Raw genomic sequence first — 19,185 nt, 5'->3', positions numbered from 1 at the left:
TATGTGAGGAATATGTGTACTTTCAAAACCACAGGACAATTCTCAACAACTTTGTCAACAACTTTAACAAAGTTTAGAAGGTCAGTGTGTATGATTCTCTGCTGGCGGTAAATTTACTGACCTCTGCAGTGTGAGAATGGAATGGGGCTCTGATAATGTGAGTCTCATTATAGATGTGATCAAGTGCTATATTTAGCGATTGTAAGATAAATTCATTAGAGTTAAAACAAAACCGATTCTTCAGTCAAAGAATTACTAGCAATGAATGAAATGTGCTTATCTTTCAAGATTAGTAAGTTTATCAATAATCAGAGAATCAATGCCTCAGTATCAGAGAGCTGAATGTAAATGGTTGTACGTAGTTGAGAAGTACATTAGCAAAACCAATGATTAAATCACACCAGTTCATATTCTTTTGATTACAAGTTTAACCTGAGGAACTTTATTAAAAAGTACATACACAGCCCAGTCTGTACTTAAAGTGTTCAGTTAATTATCTAAGCGGTGGTTTTACTACTCACTGGTGCCTCATTTTATGACTCTGATTGTGTTTAGTAAATGACGACTCTCAAGACAAATAGATAGAACCATAGACATAGAAACCGGAGAAGGCCATTCAGCCCTTCGAGCCTCTTCTGACATTCTATAAGATCATGGCTGATCTGTACCTTAAATCCAATTACCCAACCTTGCCAGTATCCCTTAATAACCTGACCTAACAAATATCTGTCCACCTCAGTCTTGAAAATGTAAATGGAAAGATAATGTTATGAAGAATTATAACGGCTATAAAGAGTTATAGTAGCTTATAATGAGAGCCCCATTGAAGAAAAAGTGTCCCACCCTGCGAGAGGTTAGTAAATATGCTCCCTGCTGAACTTGCTGACAATCGGAGCATCATCCTTTAATTGTCCATTTGTAGCTTTCAAAGTTCATACATATCTCATCACATTCGGCTTCCACGCCAAACTTGGGTGTCCAACCTGCAGTGTCAAGTTTGTTGAGATATCCTCCTGAGGTGAAAAGCACTGTATAAAAATATATATAATATATGTTTCTACAAAGTGCTGCTAATTTCCAATTAACTTCTTCAAGAGAATCAATCATAGTGCATCTACTTGATGAAGTTAACATTTGCTATACACAACCACAATGAAGTGTTAGCACACCGTTTGTCAAAGGGCAGGTGGGTTAAACGTGCAAAGTGAATGTGACAAAGGTCACCAGCAAATATTCAGAATTATGATACAATATGTTCGTTTCCAAGTCATGATATCAAGGTAAAGTAAGATTTGAAACACCCATAAAAGCAGGGATTTGGGTTTTGAAATATTTAGAGCAACAAGTAACTTTTAACTCTTCTTACACAGATGTTTTTGAACTACTTTACAGCTACAGGTGAATCTGAAGTGACTCTTTTAGCTGACATCAGGAGTGGCAGTTACTTTGCTTCATTTTCCAGGTGAACGTCATAATCCCTCTATATGGCATGTCCACATCATAAAGGTTGTTTCAGGTTAAACCTCGGCTTCCTATTCTTTATTGAACTCTACCCATCTGTTTTGTAGCTACGATGGCTGTCACCAATAAGCTGAGTCTTTTCACTTGAGTTTGTAGGCTGAAGCATGATTGGGGTTTCACATTCTGCAACGCAAATAAAAAATTCCAGTATTCGTCGAAAGTTTATTAAAGCTAATCTATAAATGAATCATTTAGATTAGTTGGCAGCATGAGAAATGACTGTTTCGAGTTGCAATGCACCAGTAAATCACATATGTACTCATTCAAATAATCCTCAGAGTTTGCTCTTGGCAGTTTGTTCTCTTATGTCCAGAAATTCGAGGCCTAATTGTCATTTTGAGGTTTCTTTGCTGAATGACATTAATAAATAATGACACACCTTGCACTTGATATAGCGCCTTTCACGTCAGGTGGACGTCTCAAAGCATCTCTCAAGGTATTGTGTAAAGTGTAGTGACTGTATTTTGTAAGCAAACGACAGACATTGAGCCAGTGACCAGAGATATCGACTTTGACTAAGTTTGAATTCGTGAGCAGAAGATAGCTTATTCTATCTTCTGCTCATGAGATTCAAACAATTACATTGCCGGTAGCAAGATTTACCCACATGTTTTGCCGCTGAAAAAAGCTGGCACCAATAAATGCCAGTATAGGCATTGTAATTATACTTAGCTGGAAATTCTGGCTTACCGCATCAGATATCCCCCCACTCCCCATTTGGTTAGCTGGGGTTTTAGTGTATCATATAATAATCTTTGTATTTGACACCATCAAAACATCTTAAAGCCTTTCACAGGTAATTGTTAGACGTAATCGAAGGCAAAAATGTCGCAGCCAATTTGCACACAGCAAGGTCCACCAAAACAGCTATGAACTCTAATCAATTCACATGGTGAATGGTTGGCCAGGCCACCGGATTAAACTTCCTTCTCTTTTTCAAATAGCATTATGGGATCTTTACAGCATGATTCAATAGCAAAACAAAAAAAAGCTAAAATGCTCAGTTGCTCACATTAGCATTCATTCATTCATTCATTCATTCATTTATTTGAATAATGTGGTTTTGCACCATGTATCGCCTCTATTAATAGATGAAAAGCAAGGAGTGCAAAATGAACGTAACAAAAATAATGACGCAACAATATGTATATTTAAAAATATATTATTCCCACACAAACAATTGTCCAATGGTGTGGTTCCCTATTTCTCTCACCACCCACCCCAATGTAACCCAACACAACCAACCTCCTCTAAAAAGCCCCCTTCTTTGCTGAGTGGTCTCTGTTGAAACAAGTCTGAAAATGGCCATTTGACAACTTGGCTTTGACCAAAGGGCTTTGAAGGTAGAATGGCCCTATTGTGTAAGAAGAGCAAAGCATTCAGCCAGACGTTGAGATCCACTCTAAAGAAACTCAACTGAGCAATTTTAACATTATATTGGAAACTGAAAACTTAAAATGAGAGATCTAGAATACAGCTCGATAGACAGAGCTTGTTACATGAGGTTTGACTTTTAAACTGGCAAATACAGTCGATCACATTGCCCCAAGGTAAGGGAAGGTAAAATCAGCCATGGCTCCTGGGGAAAGTTCGTAATTTATAGATATTGGGGAGGATGGCGATGGGAGGAGGATGGGGGTCTGGGGAGAGGACTGTGGATGGTGAAAAGACGGGGAAAGGGAGAGGAGGGAGAGGACAGTGATGCTAAGAAGATGAGGATGGGAAGAAAACAGAAATGGGCTCTGTTGTGATGCCTTCCATGATCAAAATAATCTTTCAATACTCACTCACTGCTCGCCCATGAAGAACGACAGTTCTGACAAGTTAAAGCTAATATGAATATTATGAATACATACATAAGAAAGTCATAAGATAGGGTTAAGCTTTGACCTGCCCTTCCTTTGTTCAAACCTGCTGTCAAATAGGAACTCACTGTCTTGGCTCACACATGGAGAATGGTCACTTTAGGTGAAATGCTGAAGCGAGATCATGGAGCTGTGAGTCAGCTCTGACTAAAATTCTCTTCCCTAGTTTATTGAAGCTAATTCTAGCACTCTCATTACCACCAGCAGAGACCAGGGAATGAACCTATTTGGTCTGTACAGCAGAATAGATGGGTAGAAAAGTAGAAATGAGGTAAGGAAAATAATAAAATTGAAATTGAATGTTTTATCCAAAACAAATGCGTCCCTGTCACCAGAATTTCACTGTCACCTACAGCTCTTGTATCTTATGTGGCTAGTGGTGGTTCAGTAGTTTATATTGTGGGAGAAGGGAAAGGCAAAGGGGGTCATGGCTTGGATGTGGGGAAGAAAAGATAGTTGAGGGTTGAGCAAGACACCTTGGTTCCTGACTGGCTTGTTGAGTTGAAGTATGCAATCATGGAGGTTGAAGCTGCCCGAGCCTGAGGTGCAGAGGCGCTGGCAATCACGAGAGCCTCAGTTTTGTTCACATTCAACAGTAGGAAGTTTGCCCTTATCCAGGACTTGATGTCCGACAGGCAGTCTGTCAGTACAGCAGTGGTCCTGGAGTTGAGGGTGGAGGCAGAGAGATAGAGTTGGGTGTCATCCGCATACATATGGAAGTTGACCCCATGTCTGCGGATGATGTCACCAAGGGGGAGCATTCAAATTAGTTCCTGTGAATGAGCGAGCACCCAGCTTAGGTTTGATGGTCTGCTGTAACTGCTATGATTTCATTACCTTTAACCCACCATTGTACAGTTATTTTTAAAGGAAATTTAAGAGACACATGTGAAAGATTACGCCAAGAGTAAATTGGTTAAGTGACATTATCTGGGCAGCCATTCACCGACAAAACACACAGTCACCTTGCTTTACAGCATGTCCTATGAAGCGATTTGAGACATCATTCCGACATGGAAGGCGCTATATCAAATGTAAGGATTATTGTATTATTTATTCATTTTTCAAGCTCTCCAATTTCTATCATGCGGTTTTGGTGAGGACAAAGGTCACACTTTGCAGCCGAGATAAGGTCACATAAGTTATATCTCATATCAAATGCAAGGATTATTATTACTATAGGTGTGTGAGATAACTGGCCACTGTGTCAGCACAAAGCACTGAAGCCCTTTTCCTGACATCATGTGCAGGAGGTGGCTTTGGGACTGTCGCAATTCTCAACTTCTAAAATAGAAACTTGGCGAGTGTGTATTCCATTAGCTCGCTCACTCTCCCGAGTTCTGATGAAACTTACGAGGACTTTTAATGTCGTTAAAGCGCGGGTCAGGCAAGCGTTGTCTTTGATCACATTAAAAAGAAAACAGCCCATTTTGGTATTATGTGCAGAAATCAGGCTTTGGGCCTTTTTCGAGATTTGTTACATTGTGGAGCAGGAATGAAAGCAGTGCTTCCTGCTCCTAAGCACTGTACATCAAATGGCCATCATGTGCTTACCTTGAACTAAGGTGGACACAGCATGATGAAATCGGTCTTTGTTTAGTGAGTCAACTGAAGCAAAGTCAGATATTTGTGTTGAAACAGAGGAACCATCTGTCATGCCCATACATATATATGTATGATCAAAACAGACCTGTAACTATTGTACCTCATGGGTATTATATCATGGGCCGAATAAGCAGCAATTTGCCACAGATACGTCAAACCAAATTAACTTTTGGATTCAATACAAAAGCAGTGTCAAGGGCTTTTCTTTGCTGTGCTGAAAGGAATATTATTAGGCTTAGTTATTTCAACTATTGCCATGACACACCAAAAGTAATTATCACTTCTCCTGAACAACACTGCAGGCATCTTAACCGTATACTTAGGTTAATCTGGAATGGAGGAGAGTAAAAAAAGAAAAGAAACCTACACAACTACCTGCTCCCTCCCAGGAGATTCACATTCAGATTCTAGGCAATTTGCAAGTAGATGTAGATGTCACACTAGCAAACAGGGTAATAGCAAATCTCAGCAACTTCCTGAATTGAAGACTCATCATTGAGTATAAAGACTCCAAATATTTTTCAAGAGGACTTTGAGGTCAAAATGCGGCATTCGTAACAGGACTCTCGTATCTGGACTATTCAATAAGAAATTAAATATCCAATATTGAGTCATAATCAGCAACTCCAGATGCTGAACAGAAATGCATCATGCCAACTTCACAAATTGTGTCTGAGAGGCTTGTCACTACACTTTACGGTAAATCTTTTGAAGCGCTTTGAGAGATCCTCTGACATGAGAGATGCTGTATCACGTGCAAGGATTTTTTAATTACCTACTTACCATCTGATCGTTTTAATTGCTTTATTTGTAAAATGCAACCTAGCAGAATTATTAAATGTGGTCTTCTCACATGATTAATGGATAGTTAACATTCTCCCTCAATGACCAAAGGTTTGGAGAGGGTGTTTAGTGAGAGGCCTGACTGCAAGAAGTGTTGGAAAGATTTTCTAAACCATCCGGGCAGTCGAGCATGTTGAATAGGCTTGCTTGAGGGCATCTGCCCATTGTGAGGCTTGAACCCAAGTAAACCAAAGCAAGTATTGCTATAAGCCAAGGCACAGCACTTACCGGTTTCCATGTCTGTGCGGATTTGTTCCTCCAGGTCCTCTGGGGAGACGTAGTACTCATAAGCCTCTCCCCGTGGCTTGGGTTTGCACTTACCAAAGCAGCAGTTACAGCAACAGCACATACAGCAACAAAGGTAACAGCCAGTGATCAGCCCACAGAATAAAAAGAGGCTCTAAAAAAGATAGAAATTAGCAAATTAGACAAGTGCCACCATCCAGATCTGATTACAACATTGGTGAAGAAGTCCCTCCAACACATTTGATCTCATCTCCTACAATGCCCACCCTACCTTCCTCCCATTACATCAAGTGTTTTGAGACGTCCTCCTGACATAAAAGATGCAATATGATCAAATTGTATGGATCCAGTGGGGGCTGCTACACTGATTGGCTTATCGGGTTGAGGTATTTATAGTGCATTACAGTGCATTTGTTTGCCCACAAAACACACAGTCACTGCACTTTACAGTAAATCCTGTGAAGAGCTTTTGATGTGAAAGGCTGTCTATCAAATGCAAGGATTATGATTATTAATAAAACAAACCAAAAATCACAATGTTTGATAAATGTTTTATCATCCTACCATTGCCCACCAGCTAGAGAGCATAAAGTATGTGTTCACATTCTCTTCACCAAAGTGCTCGGCCACATAGAGCCCCAGTGATCCGTATTTGTCATAAATGTTCCGCTTTGTTATATCTGAAAGAATCGAATGAGCATTGTTGATCTCTTTGAATTTTTCCGAGGCATCTGGGTTGTCCAGGTTTTTGTCTGGGTGATGTTTCAAGGCAAGTTTCCTGTGGTATACATAAAGTTGTAGAGTGTCAGTAAAAGTCATTGGGTAGGTGAACGCAGCATAATTTGGAGCATAACAACGTCCCACAAACAACAACATGAAGTCAACAAAATGAAACAAAGTATAGACTGCATTTCAACTATAGATGATTCTAACATTGTGTAGGTCACCAGTGAGGCCACATTTGGAATACTGTACAAGCTTTTGGGTACCATCTCTTCAAAAGCACACTGAAGGGTTGTGAAAGGTTCAGGGAAGAGGAACAAAGATGATTCTAGGACTAAATTCTAAATGAGAGACAAAGAGGAGGAAAATGCGACAAATGGTTAGAGCACTCGCTTTGCAACCGAGAAACCTGGGTTCTGGGATCTGGACCTGCGAAACATTGGGCGAGTTTTCTTACTCCACACGCCTGTTTACCTCAAAGTAAATAGGAATCTGGTTGTTAGTTGATTGTTGGATCGCTCTTCCGGAGGTACTAACCCTTTCAAAAAATAATTATAATAATTTGGTCTCTCAATCCATGACTGTTTGTGGGACACTGCTGTGTGCAATTGGTTTCGCCCACAAAATACAGTTAGTTCACTTTATAATATATCCTCTGAAGTGCTTTGAGAGTCTCAAATATGTGATTAGGTGCTATATCAAATGAAAGGAGGATTGTTGTTATTCAACATCACAATTATCGCATCGGCTATGCTGCTCTTGGCATTGACCTAATCAATACCTGACCACAGGTAAACAGTCCCTTGAGTTTTGGAAAGTGATTGGGCCCAATGCCATTTGAGAGAGCCATTCAATATCACCTTTTAACCTGCTGGCTAATGAATTGGGGTCATTTCACAGCCACAATGCACAGAACACACTATTAAAGGCTGTGCCCTGCCAGTCTCCATCTCAACTGGAATAGCAAAAAATGCGCATGGGCGGGGAAGATGTGCAGAGTGAAGGAAAAAGAACTGAAGTAAAATTGAATAACAACAACAACAACAACTTGGATTTACAACAACTCGGATTTATATAGCGCCCTCCACGCCGGACGTCGTCTCAGAGCGCTTGGTAAACCAATGTCAGGGGTTTCACAAACAAGTGGGGAAGCATCTGGCAGGAGCAATAAGGAAATTAACATTTATGATAAATGCTCTGCCTGTTTTGTGGAGTACAGTGATTTTCCTTTGAATGGATAATCATTCACACCGACAGTACTAATACCCCAGTCATCTGCATAGTATTTTGTTATTAGTAATTCATTACACTTATTAGTTAGATAAACTGTAGTTTACAATTCAAGTAATTTTTCCAACATTGAAGCTTGCAGCAATGACACCAGCTCAATCCATTTCTATTAATTAGGATGTATCACAAAACTAATAATAAATTCTTGATGTTTAATTTACATTTGATATCTGATAATATCAAAAACAGTTTTTTTTCCAACAAGGCCACATTGAAGTACAAGCAGAGCTGAAATTATAGAATATGTTACTAAAACACTAATTACTGCTTGTGAGATTTTTATTCTAATAACTTTCCACTGGTTTTTATCCAGCTGAAACTAGCAATACTTTTATTTATATTAGTTCTTCTCTGAGACGCAATAGTCATTAGATTGAGAGTTCCATGTATGCCATAAAAACACGGAAATTTTCTTGTCTGGTATGGAATGGAATGTGTACACTCTACCTGGAGTATACACATCCTGCTTACCTAATTCCAGAGAAATATGGTGCAGGTTGGCAGAGCAAAGGCCTGGGAACCCCATAATAATAATAATAATAATAATCCTTACATTTCATGTAGCGCCTTATTGCGTCTTCGAGGTGTCTCAAAGTGCTTTACGGAATACACTGTAAAGTGAATTGACAGTATATTTTGTAGGCGAAAAGCGGTAGCCAATTGCGTATAGTAGTGACCCACAAACAGTCGTGGATCGAGTGACCTAATTATTATTATTTTTATTTTGAAGGAATTATTAACCCCGGAAAAGCAATCTGCCAATTGACCAACTTATTGCTAGGTAAACAGAAACGTGTGGAGTAAGGAAACTTGCCCAACTTTTTGCCCTGATGGGAATCAAACCCAGGTCTTCTCGCTTGCGAGGTGAGTGCTCTAACCACTGAGCTACAGGACTTCACATGCGTATTGGGGTACTGCTGGAGTCTAACCAGCTAAAACCGCATACCTTCCCATGGAAACCTCTGTCTGGCAAACTTCCTGCTGCTTCTCCAGTTAGGACCACCCTACCCATTAGGACTTTGGCTGGTATGGTTAACTAGAGCAGTGTGGGAAGAATACCTGCCCCCACTGACCTGTCGTTTCCTCCTCGTCTTGTTGACAAGCCAGGTTGACTAGTCTAACATCAGTAGTGCCTAAGAGTCCTGCAGATTTGCCTGGCTCAGAAACTGGACAACCGTGACTGCCACGGAGGGTTGCTTCGATTCTGACAAGCACATGAACTTGGAGCCTACTCACTATCCAGGAGACTCCGCTTACCCCCTCAAGGATAGTTCTCAAATAACACTGCTTATGCCAAATTATCCCAGGTGACCTAATTCTTATGTTACAAACATTCACCAGCGTCAGAGGAGTGAGATATAAGCAACAGTTAGACAAGTTCCAGCTCTTCAGTCTTCAAAAGAGACATGTCAGTGGGGATTGAGTACGTAAACAGAATACTATTGGATGTGGCGAGACAGCAGAGGGCACAAGTTTAGAATTGTGAAGAGCAATTTTTGGACAGATACCAGGAATTATTTAGAAGTTAATTAACAACTGGAACCAGGGAGGATGGTTGAGATCAGGACACTGGAATCTTTTTTTTAAAAATGTTGAATGCTGTCGTGGAACACGTTAGGGCGAATATATTAGAAGGATGAGATCAAATGGACCAAAGGACCTTCTTCATGCTAACCTTTTATAACAACAACAACTTGGATTTATATAGTGCCCTTCACGCCGGGCTAATGGCCTGTGACTGCATCCTTCATTGAAAATATAAGTAAAATAATACAGTAGTAACAATAATAATAATCCTTCATTTGGTATAGTGCCTTCCATGCAAGGAGGACTTGCCAAAGCGTTTCAAAGGATACACTGTAAAGTGGAGTGATGTATGATTTTCCCGGCCAGATGCTTTTATGATCTTCAAAGTTACAGTAGAATATTACTGAATTTCACAGTGGATCTCACTCCCTCTACCTACCTATAGGATTTTTTTATTTGGTCGGGTGAAGCTCCTTTCTCCAGGCCTAGAATTTGGTAAAGTGCTTCTCCAGATGTGGACAGTGAACGCTGTCTTGGTTCAGACATTTTAGTCCCAGTCTGTTTTTACCAGTCTGTAAAACAAACAAATCATATGTCTGTGAAACCAGTTCCATACAATTCAAATTTATACATCAGGAAAAAAGTAAAGTAAAAAGGTAAAGGATGATCTACACAACAGAAATCTACTGAATCAGGTTGAAAATCTGTAGGTGCACAAATAGTTTCCTGCGTAAGTAGAACTAGAAGCATTATCACAACAACCTAAAGAAGAGGCCAGTGGAAATGTGACAGTCAAAGCCAAGGTAAAAAAAAATACAATACAAAATTACATTTGTATAGCCTCTTTTAAGAAAGCCTCAAGACTTGTGACATTTTGCAGAAGGGGACATTGTGCACTTTTTGTAAAGTAACACATTGTTAACATGCTGCAATCCTTTCTCCCCCTCCTTCCCCACAGCTTAGATGGTCTAATGGTCGGTGTGAAGAAGAAGCTTGAGTTTCATTTATGATGCTGCAGTCAACTAGCCTGGAAACGCTCATTATCTAGGATCACAGGTGAAGAAAGATCACTAACCTCTCTTGACGAGAGGTAAGTAGGTTCTCTGTGGGGCTGAGTTGGCTCCAAGATTACTGCCTAGTAATGAAATTTCTGAATCAATTTTCTGTGGCAGTCTCAGTAATGCAGATCCTGAGCCAGGTAGGGCTGCAGAACTCCAAGGCACTGTTGATGGCCCAGCCAACTTGGGTGGTTGGCAGGACTTGGAAGAGTAGACCAGTCACTGGAGGGTAGGTTTTTTCCCAATTAGCTCCTAATAATCTTACAAACCATACTTTGAACCACCACTAACAAACATCTAAAAGACATGTTGAGCATTTACAACTCCTATTACAAATCTTATAATTGATACCCAAGTGTCTGAATCAGAAGCAACTGTGTTAATAAATAGCTACATGCATTTCAGCCAAATAATGTACAGGTCATTAAAAAAATGTATTAATTAATCATTGCTCTTGTGGATGAGGGCCGGACTCTGAATGATAGATTGCATGTTGCAATTCATGCTTGTTTAACAAATTGAAGAGACATGGAAGTTATTTGTGAGCAGTGTTCCTTCACCAGCGATTTTTGTGATTTGGTTCTGAATCACTTTTAATCAAGCACCCCATCTGTAATTTGTACTGTGTTGTTAAAACAATGATTTTAAGAGAGAAGGTGAAGAGAAGGTGTGTGGTTCAGACCAGTGCTTTCCACTCATTACTAGGTAACATAACATATTGGGTGTTGTCCTGCATTAACCTGCTGTAGTTAGATTACCATCTCGTGGCTAGTGACATTCATTACAGTTTGTAACCTGCCACCTATAACCTGGATTTGATGAAACGCCAAGCCAAGGATCTGTGGTCATTGTAAGTTTGACCGAGACACTGTTAAAGGCATATGAGTGCGTATTGTTACTGAACTTCAATACCACAAACTATACAGTCAATTCACTTTACAGTATATTCTGTGAAGCTATTTGAGACGTCTCGAAGGCCCTATATCAAATGCAAGCATTATTATTATTATAAACTGCGGCAATTCCACTCCCACTAACTGCACTTATGCAAACCAGCTAGAATAGTGATCTCAAAGGAACATAGCTAAGAGATCTGATATAATGAGAGACTGGTTTACATTATAAATTTTGTGCCCTTTACCACAGGCCTATAATGTTATCAGGGGAGAGCAATAATCTTCTTGGAATACAGTGAACAAAGTCAGTTTTTTTTTGTTTGGCTTTGAGTGAACGTAGTCTGTCTTTGTCACAAAAATTGGGACAAAGGGCCACCTGCAGTCGCCATTCAAACACAATTTATGTGGCATGACATTAACTGACACATCAACAGGGGTGTAAGTTTTGCAAAACAACACATATTGCATATTAGCTCCAATGCTCCAAAGGACTTTCTTGCATCAATGCAGTAAGACAGCAATGGGGTCCAATTTGCACTGTTCACACAAGGGGTGCAAAACACTAAGTGGGATTTCCAAAAGTAACTAAAGTACGACAAAATGTCACCTTTTCATGGCCATCCAGGTTGCTCTCCAGACTCTTTCCCCCATTTTAGCAGCAAATTACTAATGAGTCCAACGAAGGAATCTCAAATAAGCATTTCTCATCCTTTTGACAAATGTTGCAAGTTAAGCCCCAATGACAACCAGAGCTGCAGTGCACCTCCACTATATGAGCACCCAATTAGCATGAAAAATGTATACCCTGTGGAGTTTCCACAGAAGTTGTAAACTTCCAGCAAAACAGACAATACCAATGTCATTCCTGCATTCCCAGTCAATCTCTGACTGTTTTGTCCAGCCGTTATTCCCAGATCAGATTATGGCTTTAGTCAGAGTGTTGAACTCTTACAATGGAGGAAGACACCATTTGCAATCCAAAGCACCACATTCTGTCTGTGACTTACAATCTGTGCCTTTCATGTGGCAAATATGCATGTGATGGCACAGGAAAGACACGGTTTCTTTCTGCTGAGCGAAATAATGAAACATGAATCATTTTGGAACAGTTAGCTCAGCGCTAGAGCTGATTTTAGAATAAATATCACAGAAACACATGAGGCCCAATTTCCTCCTCGCTGCCACTTGTGCTATTTACATGGCACAATCTGCTGCTGTTACTTGTGTTGGAGAGCAACAAAGAAGCTTTGCTGCCAGTGTTTTGTGTTAAGATATTAATAGGTGTTGCTTCCTTATTTATGTATAAGCATTCTTTACATGGCTCCAAACCAGTGATTTAGACACTTTGTGTTCAAATAGAAAGGTTTCCATAATAATAAAAGGAATAATCTGTTGCTGCGTCTTCTTAATACAAAATAATAATTCATGTATTTGATATAACGCCTTCATGTCGGGAACCCATCTCAAAGTGGTTCACAGAATTTTACTGGACAGTGTGGTATCCGTGTATTTTGTAGGAGAATGCAGCAGCCAATTTGCACACAGCAATGTCCCACAAACAACTGTGAAGTGAATGACCAATTTTATCTGCAGGATTACAGACCAGAGCGCTTGGAGAAATTCTCTTCTCTTTTTGAATAGTGCCATGGTATCTTCAATATTCACCTGAACGGTAGGTGGGACCTTGGTTTAATGACAGCACCTTTGACGATGCAGCACAACCCTGCATTCAATTAGAGTGGCACTCTTGACTATGAGTTCAAAGTCCTAACTTGGGATTTGAACCTCACGACTGTTTGACTCAACTGAGCCAGGCCACCATCATCTAGTTAGTTATAATTGATTTTCAGCTCTTTACTGCTTCATTGCTGGGCTAGAGATAGAAAAACAACTGAATGGGAAGAATAGTCAAGACCCTTGCTATAAGTAAAGACTTCTAAGAGTGTGCTTCACAAATGAAGTCTTGTAGAATAGGACTTATTTTTCTATGTTGTTCTCCAGTTTCTACAAATCAATATATATATGTGTTTGATTTATACCATTTTGATTGTAAAAATAAACTGACAGATCAGTTACTTCTAGGTTTTGGCTGATGTGGCAACATTAGATGCACTATTTATTTTGCTAACTGGATACAGGTTCTCCCGAGCTTTTCATTCAATAATTAATAAGATATGTTTAGCTCAATGGATACGATACAATTCCGACAGCATTTTAGTTAAAACAGTGGAATGACTGCCTCAAGCGTAGCAGGTATAGAAACTGTACAATAAATATTCTTTTACCCTCTATCATAACCTAAGGGTAACATATTCCTGTAATCATTGCAGCTGAAAACCAACATTAAATTAATACAACCACAATTTGCATTTATATAGCGCCCTTCACGTGGGCTAGAGTCCCGGAGCACTTGATTAATTTCAGTAATATCCAACTTAATATCCAATTCCAATTTTGTCACAGGTGGCAAAATCAGATATGACTTTGTGAGACAATAGAATAGTTACCGGAAGAAAAACAATCTCGTCAGCTCTCACTGAAATTAAGGACAGTATAATGGAAACTTCCATCAAATATCTTGCTAAAAATGCCTGAATTCAACCACAGATCCACGACTGACTTGAAACATGTTGGCACTTCTAAGTGGACATGGGCTAGAAATGGAATCATTCTTTTGATGCCTTTATGTTAGAACAGTATGCCTATAAGCATTCAAGAGGGTATGTGAGCTGGTTGTCTGATACACATGGAAACCCATCACCATGCTTAAGAGTCTCCAAAACCAAGCTACTCAGAGTTCTATATGTGCACAGTTTCCATTTACCTGGTAAGGAGTGTGCACTGTCTCCCGAGGGACAACATAACGCCGGAGAGTTTAGGTCCCTCATTGAGACATTGGCTCTTTGAACATGTTTGCTCAGCTGCTGAACTGAATATACAAACCAACCCCAGGCGATGATGTTTTATTTTATTATCACAGTACTTACATAGAGCTCCCTTGGAGGAGTCTACTTGGCCCAACCTGTTTCTTGTCCCCATCAATTTCCTTGTGTATGCCATATGAAGTGAAGCTGCATTTACAGTTAACAGCACCCTCTAGATGTTGATAAAACTGGTAGAAGTAGAAACCTTCTAAAAAGCTTCTGGCCTCCTAGTCACTGTCAATCTATCTATAATAATAATAATATAATAATAATAATCCTTGCATTTGCTATAGCACCTTATCACATCTTTGAGACATCTCAAAGTGCAAAATATACTGTATTGCTCTGGATTCAGTTTAATCTAAAGCCATGCAAACCCATGAACCCAGTCTATCCCAGACCAGAAACTATTCTCTTCCATATCAGAAATACGTGGCCAATCCATCATTCTGCTTCAAGAGTTTGATTGAAGCAACATCACATAATAATAATCCTTGCATTTGATATAGCGCTTTTCACGTCGGGAGGACGTCCCAAAGCGCTTCACAGAACACACTGTAAAGTGAATTGACTGTATATTTGTGGGCGAACGTAGCAGCCAATTGCGCACAGTAATGTCCCACAAACAGTCGTGGTTTGAAAATGACCAATTTATTATTGGTTTTGGTTTTGGAGGGATTATTATTAGGCACGTGGAGTTAGGAAACTTGCCCAAGGTTTCGCCCTGCCTGGAATTGAACTCAGGTCTCTCGCTTGCAAAGTGAGTGCTCTAACCACTGAGCTACAGGACTAAGATGCTAGCACCAAAACAAAACATGTTTATGCCAGAAATATAAGAACTACTACAATCGCACCTCAATATTTTGGAATCTATCACACACTGAACACTAAAGTAGCTCTTATTCAATCTTCATGATAGATTTCCCACAATGGAAGTCATAAAATATGATCATTATTAAAAAAAAAATTTGGTGTGTAAGTGCGCAGAGGGCATACACATCCTATGTCAATCCAAATTAAGGCTATAAAGATCAAGGCTAAGACCATGAGTTTCTTTAGCTTTGAAAGGCAAGTTAACTCAAATAGTTTACACTGACATACAAGGTTATTGGTGTAACAAAACCCGACAGCAAGGTCAGATGCACAAGATCTGATAGCACTGTACCTGTTGTGAAAGAACACCCTCAGTACAAGTAGTTAATCGTAATCCATTTGTTATACTTGTAATGCCAATATACAATGTTCCATGGTGCAGATTAACAGTAAAGAGTTGTTTGGTTGCCAAAATAAAGAAGAGCTGGGCTCTACATTAGTGTTGTCTCATACCTGTGGTGAAGATACAGCGACTGCTCTCAGTGCTCAGGACACAGAGGTAAACAGGTCAATAGGATTCTATTCCCTGTTTTATTCAAGTAGGCATTTGATTGGTCATCCAACCATAAACCCTAGGAAAAAGTGAATAAAACATTCATCAGCTTGTGGTCTACATTTACCTGGTAACCAATGAGAACCGACTAAGCACATGAAAAATGGTGTTGTGTTTCACCCGGTGTGTTGGACTATACTGTACTGAAGTCTGATAAGGCAATTCTGCATTCAGCCAGTTTGCTCCACCCCATCAGGCTGATTGATGAAATCAAGTGGTGAGGTTCCGGGAAACTTGATCTTTATAACCAAAATTGATAAGATTAAATCCATTTAAATACCTGTCCTCCTGTGAAACGACAACAACTTGCACCCTTCACACAGGGAAGCATCTCAGAGTGCTTAAAGTTCTCTGTGACGCAAAACCGAAGAACCAGCTACAAAAGTCAACAAAGATTTCCACAATTATTTGCTACTCTTTGTGTTCAACAAATTTGATTCATAAGAAGACATGGAAAGGGCAGATAATTGGGACTGAAAGGATTTCTCTATAAGAGCCAGCACAGACGCAATGGGTCAAATGGCCTTCTGCTGTGCTGTAAATGGCTGTAGTTCTAAATTGCAGAATGTTATTATTATTTGTCTTTGATGATCCAATGAAAACTGTAGATCAATTTGTGAATATTGAATTTGTTTTACAAACATAAGCACGGAAATTGCAAAAAAATCTTACATCCTATTTCAATGTTTAAGAAACCATATAGTGCCATTCTCCTCTCCTCCCAAACTAACTAAATGTATGGTAATTTTTTTATATCCCTATGTTTTGGATGATCACTAGGATCACAAATATACAAACTGTTTTCACAGAAAGTTAATTCTTTGTGCATTAGTCCAATATTTTATAAAGCAGGGTATTTTGGAGTGGACCACACAGGACCCAGAGACGACATGAGTCACTTCTGTAGTGGCACATTGGACAGATATACATTTTAAGTTTTAACCCATTATTATTATTTCAGAAACAAACTGGTTTGCCATCTTAAAGGCAGGTAGTTAAAGGTAGTTGCATTGTCAGATATGAAGCCTTTATGTTGCTCCAAAGCAAGATCATATTGATGGATGGGTATTAGTTGTAATGTGAGGCTTGTGCGGTGGAAAAAGATCCAGTGCTCTGGATTGATGGCTGTTGCATCAGTTTTACAGGCGGGTCTGACTTAAGCTGTTTTTAGAGATTTAGATTCAATAAGCAAATGCTTTATGATGTACAAGACAACCTGGGATGACATCCAGAGCAAATTATATAGCACACTGGTGCCAGTGAAGGCAATTGATGCTTTCAACTTCTTTGTACCAACACCTTTCAGAATGTGGCCGGAGCAAAGTTGGGTATTAAATCACTCAACAATGTAAATTCATTTCTTGAATTATAAGCCTTTTGCTTCAGAGGACAATGGACTGTATTCACTTTTTAAAAGTTTGAACAGTAACAATTAAGAATAAAACAGGCCTTGTTGGCTGCTTGCCTATGAAATACACTGTCACTACAGTTTATAGTAAATCCTGTGATGTGTTTTCGGACGTCCTCGTGACGTGAAAGGCGCTATACTAAAACGTAAGGATTATTATTAGTGGTGTGAAACAATTACAGGAATATTATAAAAAGATGATGCATAAACTATCCTGGCAACAGTCGTGAGTCATTTGTTGATCACAATGTAGGATTAGGCAAGAGGGTTATGGCGGAAACTGGAGCATTCGGTGCATGCCAGCGTTTTTGCTCTGTGTTTCATATACCATTCATTGATTTACAGAAGTGACTAAAACTTTGTTTCAAATCTGTGACTTGTGACTTAAAAGCCAAATTTCCAAAACGAATGCCACGAATTAGTTACAAGCATAAATAAATAAATGGTTCATTTTCATAAAACATTTGCTGAGGGTTGCAAATAGGTTACAGACAATAATGGGCCACCCATGTTCACATATGGGGAACAATCCTCCAAGATAAAATTGGTCATTCACTCCATGGCTGTTTGTGGGATGTTGCCTTGTGCAAATTGGCAACAATTTTATGCACCTCAGCTAAGTGACTGAATTGTTGTGCACTGCGGTGGTGTGAGCAGCAACCAATACTGTTTGCAGTAAGAGAGAAAATAACAGAGTAGGATTCCTTCCCATTTACGAGTTACGCTTCCTTTGAGAAGAATGACTTGCTTGACACAACAGGTTTCCTACAACCAGTACATTTAATGGACAGTTATGTACAATCTGTACATCACATAGAAATTGTACTGAGCACAAAAGTGGTAAAGGAATAGGAACTGTATTGGCTTGTACCTACTCTGAACCCCTTTTGATTACAACCCCCAGTTTGAGTGAAAACTCTTAACTGTTGAGTGCCTTGGGACATCCTTCTGACATGAAAGGTGCTACATAAATGTAATTTATTTTTGTTGTCGTTGTATGCCAAAAATAATTTAAAAAATTGTTGCACTGTCCAGTGCAATATGGAACGCTAAAATTTAATTATGAATAAGGTATATATATTTTAATGATTTCTCACCAATATACTACAATATGTTGCACCTGACGATAACACAAAAGATTTTTTATAGAAATATTTCCTGTATGGCTTTTCAAAGAAATAAGAATCATAATCCTTGCATTTGATATAGCGGCTTTACGCCACAAAGACGTCTCAAAGCGCTTTACAGGATTTATTGTAAGGTGCAGTCACTTTGTAATTTGAAGGCGAGTGAGGCAGGCAAATTTGCACAATGCCCCACAAACAACCATGAAGCAAATAACCAATTTTATGTGGGGAATTGTTGGCCAGGAGAGAAACTGCTATTTGAATTGTTATCTGCTATCTGAACTATTTGAATTGTTCCATGGCACCTTTAGCATCCACCTGAAGAGGCAGATGATACATCGATTTAACACTTTATGCAAAGAAACCAGAGCTATGCAACCACAGCAGCCAACAACAGCAGCCAACAACAACAATAAATTACATCTGTATGGTGCCTTTCACATCCCAAAGGGCTGAATTCCTGGTCTGGGGCAGAAAGTGTCTGTGTGTGCACGTGGAGTGCAACGCCTGCCAATCCTTGTAGCTCATATGAGGGTTGGACCCACTGGTGCACAGGTGGCGGCGAGATTACAGCTCCCAGGGAGCACCACAGGCAGGTGACACCTTTCGAGCATGCGTATACTCCCTCTCCTTCTCTGCTTCTCCCTTTCACACCAGCTGGCTTGAGAAGGGGGTAAAGTAACACAGATTACAAAAAATCACACTATGGCCACTAGTAATGGCTGA

The 19,185-nt window shown here is 39.6% G+C and overlaps 1 protein-coding gene across 1 annotated transcript; it reads right to left on the bottom strand.

The window, feature by feature from the left end:
- Window positions 1–1,549: 1,549 nt before the first annotated feature.
- Window positions 1,550–10,168, bottom strand: LOC103180729 (dnaJ homolog subfamily C member 5). Its single transcript, XM_007896746.2, has 4 exons — window positions 10,060–10,168; window positions 6,645–6,858; window positions 6,063–6,234; window positions 1,550–1,644 (listed from the first exon to the last, which is right to left on the bottom strand). The coding sequence occupies exons 1-4, from the start codon at window positions 10,164–10,166 to the stop codon at window positions 1,550–1,552; spliced, it is 588 nt and encodes a 195-aa protein (XP_007894937.1). The 5' UTR covers window positions 10,167–10,168.
- Between the last annotated feature and the right edge of the window lie 9,017 nt (window positions 10,169–19,185).

This window comes from Callorhinchus milii, unplaced genomic scaffold (assembly GCF_018977255.1).
Source record: "Callorhinchus milii isolate IMCB2004 unplaced genomic scaffold, IMCB_Cmil_1.0 Scaffold2, whole genome shotgun sequence".
In the NCBI taxonomy this organism is placed as follows: domain Eukaryota; kingdom Metazoa; phylum Chordata; class Chondrichthyes; order Chimaeriformes; family Callorhinchidae; genus Callorhinchus; species Callorhinchus milii.
The sequence above is the reverse complement of the archived record's forward strand: the minus strand, read 5'-3'. Positions and strand labels throughout refer to the sequence as shown.

Coding starts and splice junctions, on each gene's coding strand:
- LOC103180729 (XM_007896746.2), bottom strand. CDS start 10,166: ATGTCTGAACCAAGACAGCGTTCACTGTCCACATCTGGAGAAGCACTT. Junction 6,859..10,059: donor CAAATAAAAAAATCCTATAG/GTAGGTAGAGGG, acceptor TGTATACCACAG/GAAACTTGCCTTGAAACATC. Junction 6,235..6,644: donor TCTCTAGCTGGTGGGCAATG/GTAGGATGATAA, acceptor TATCTTTTTTAG/AGCCTCTTTTTATTCTGTGG.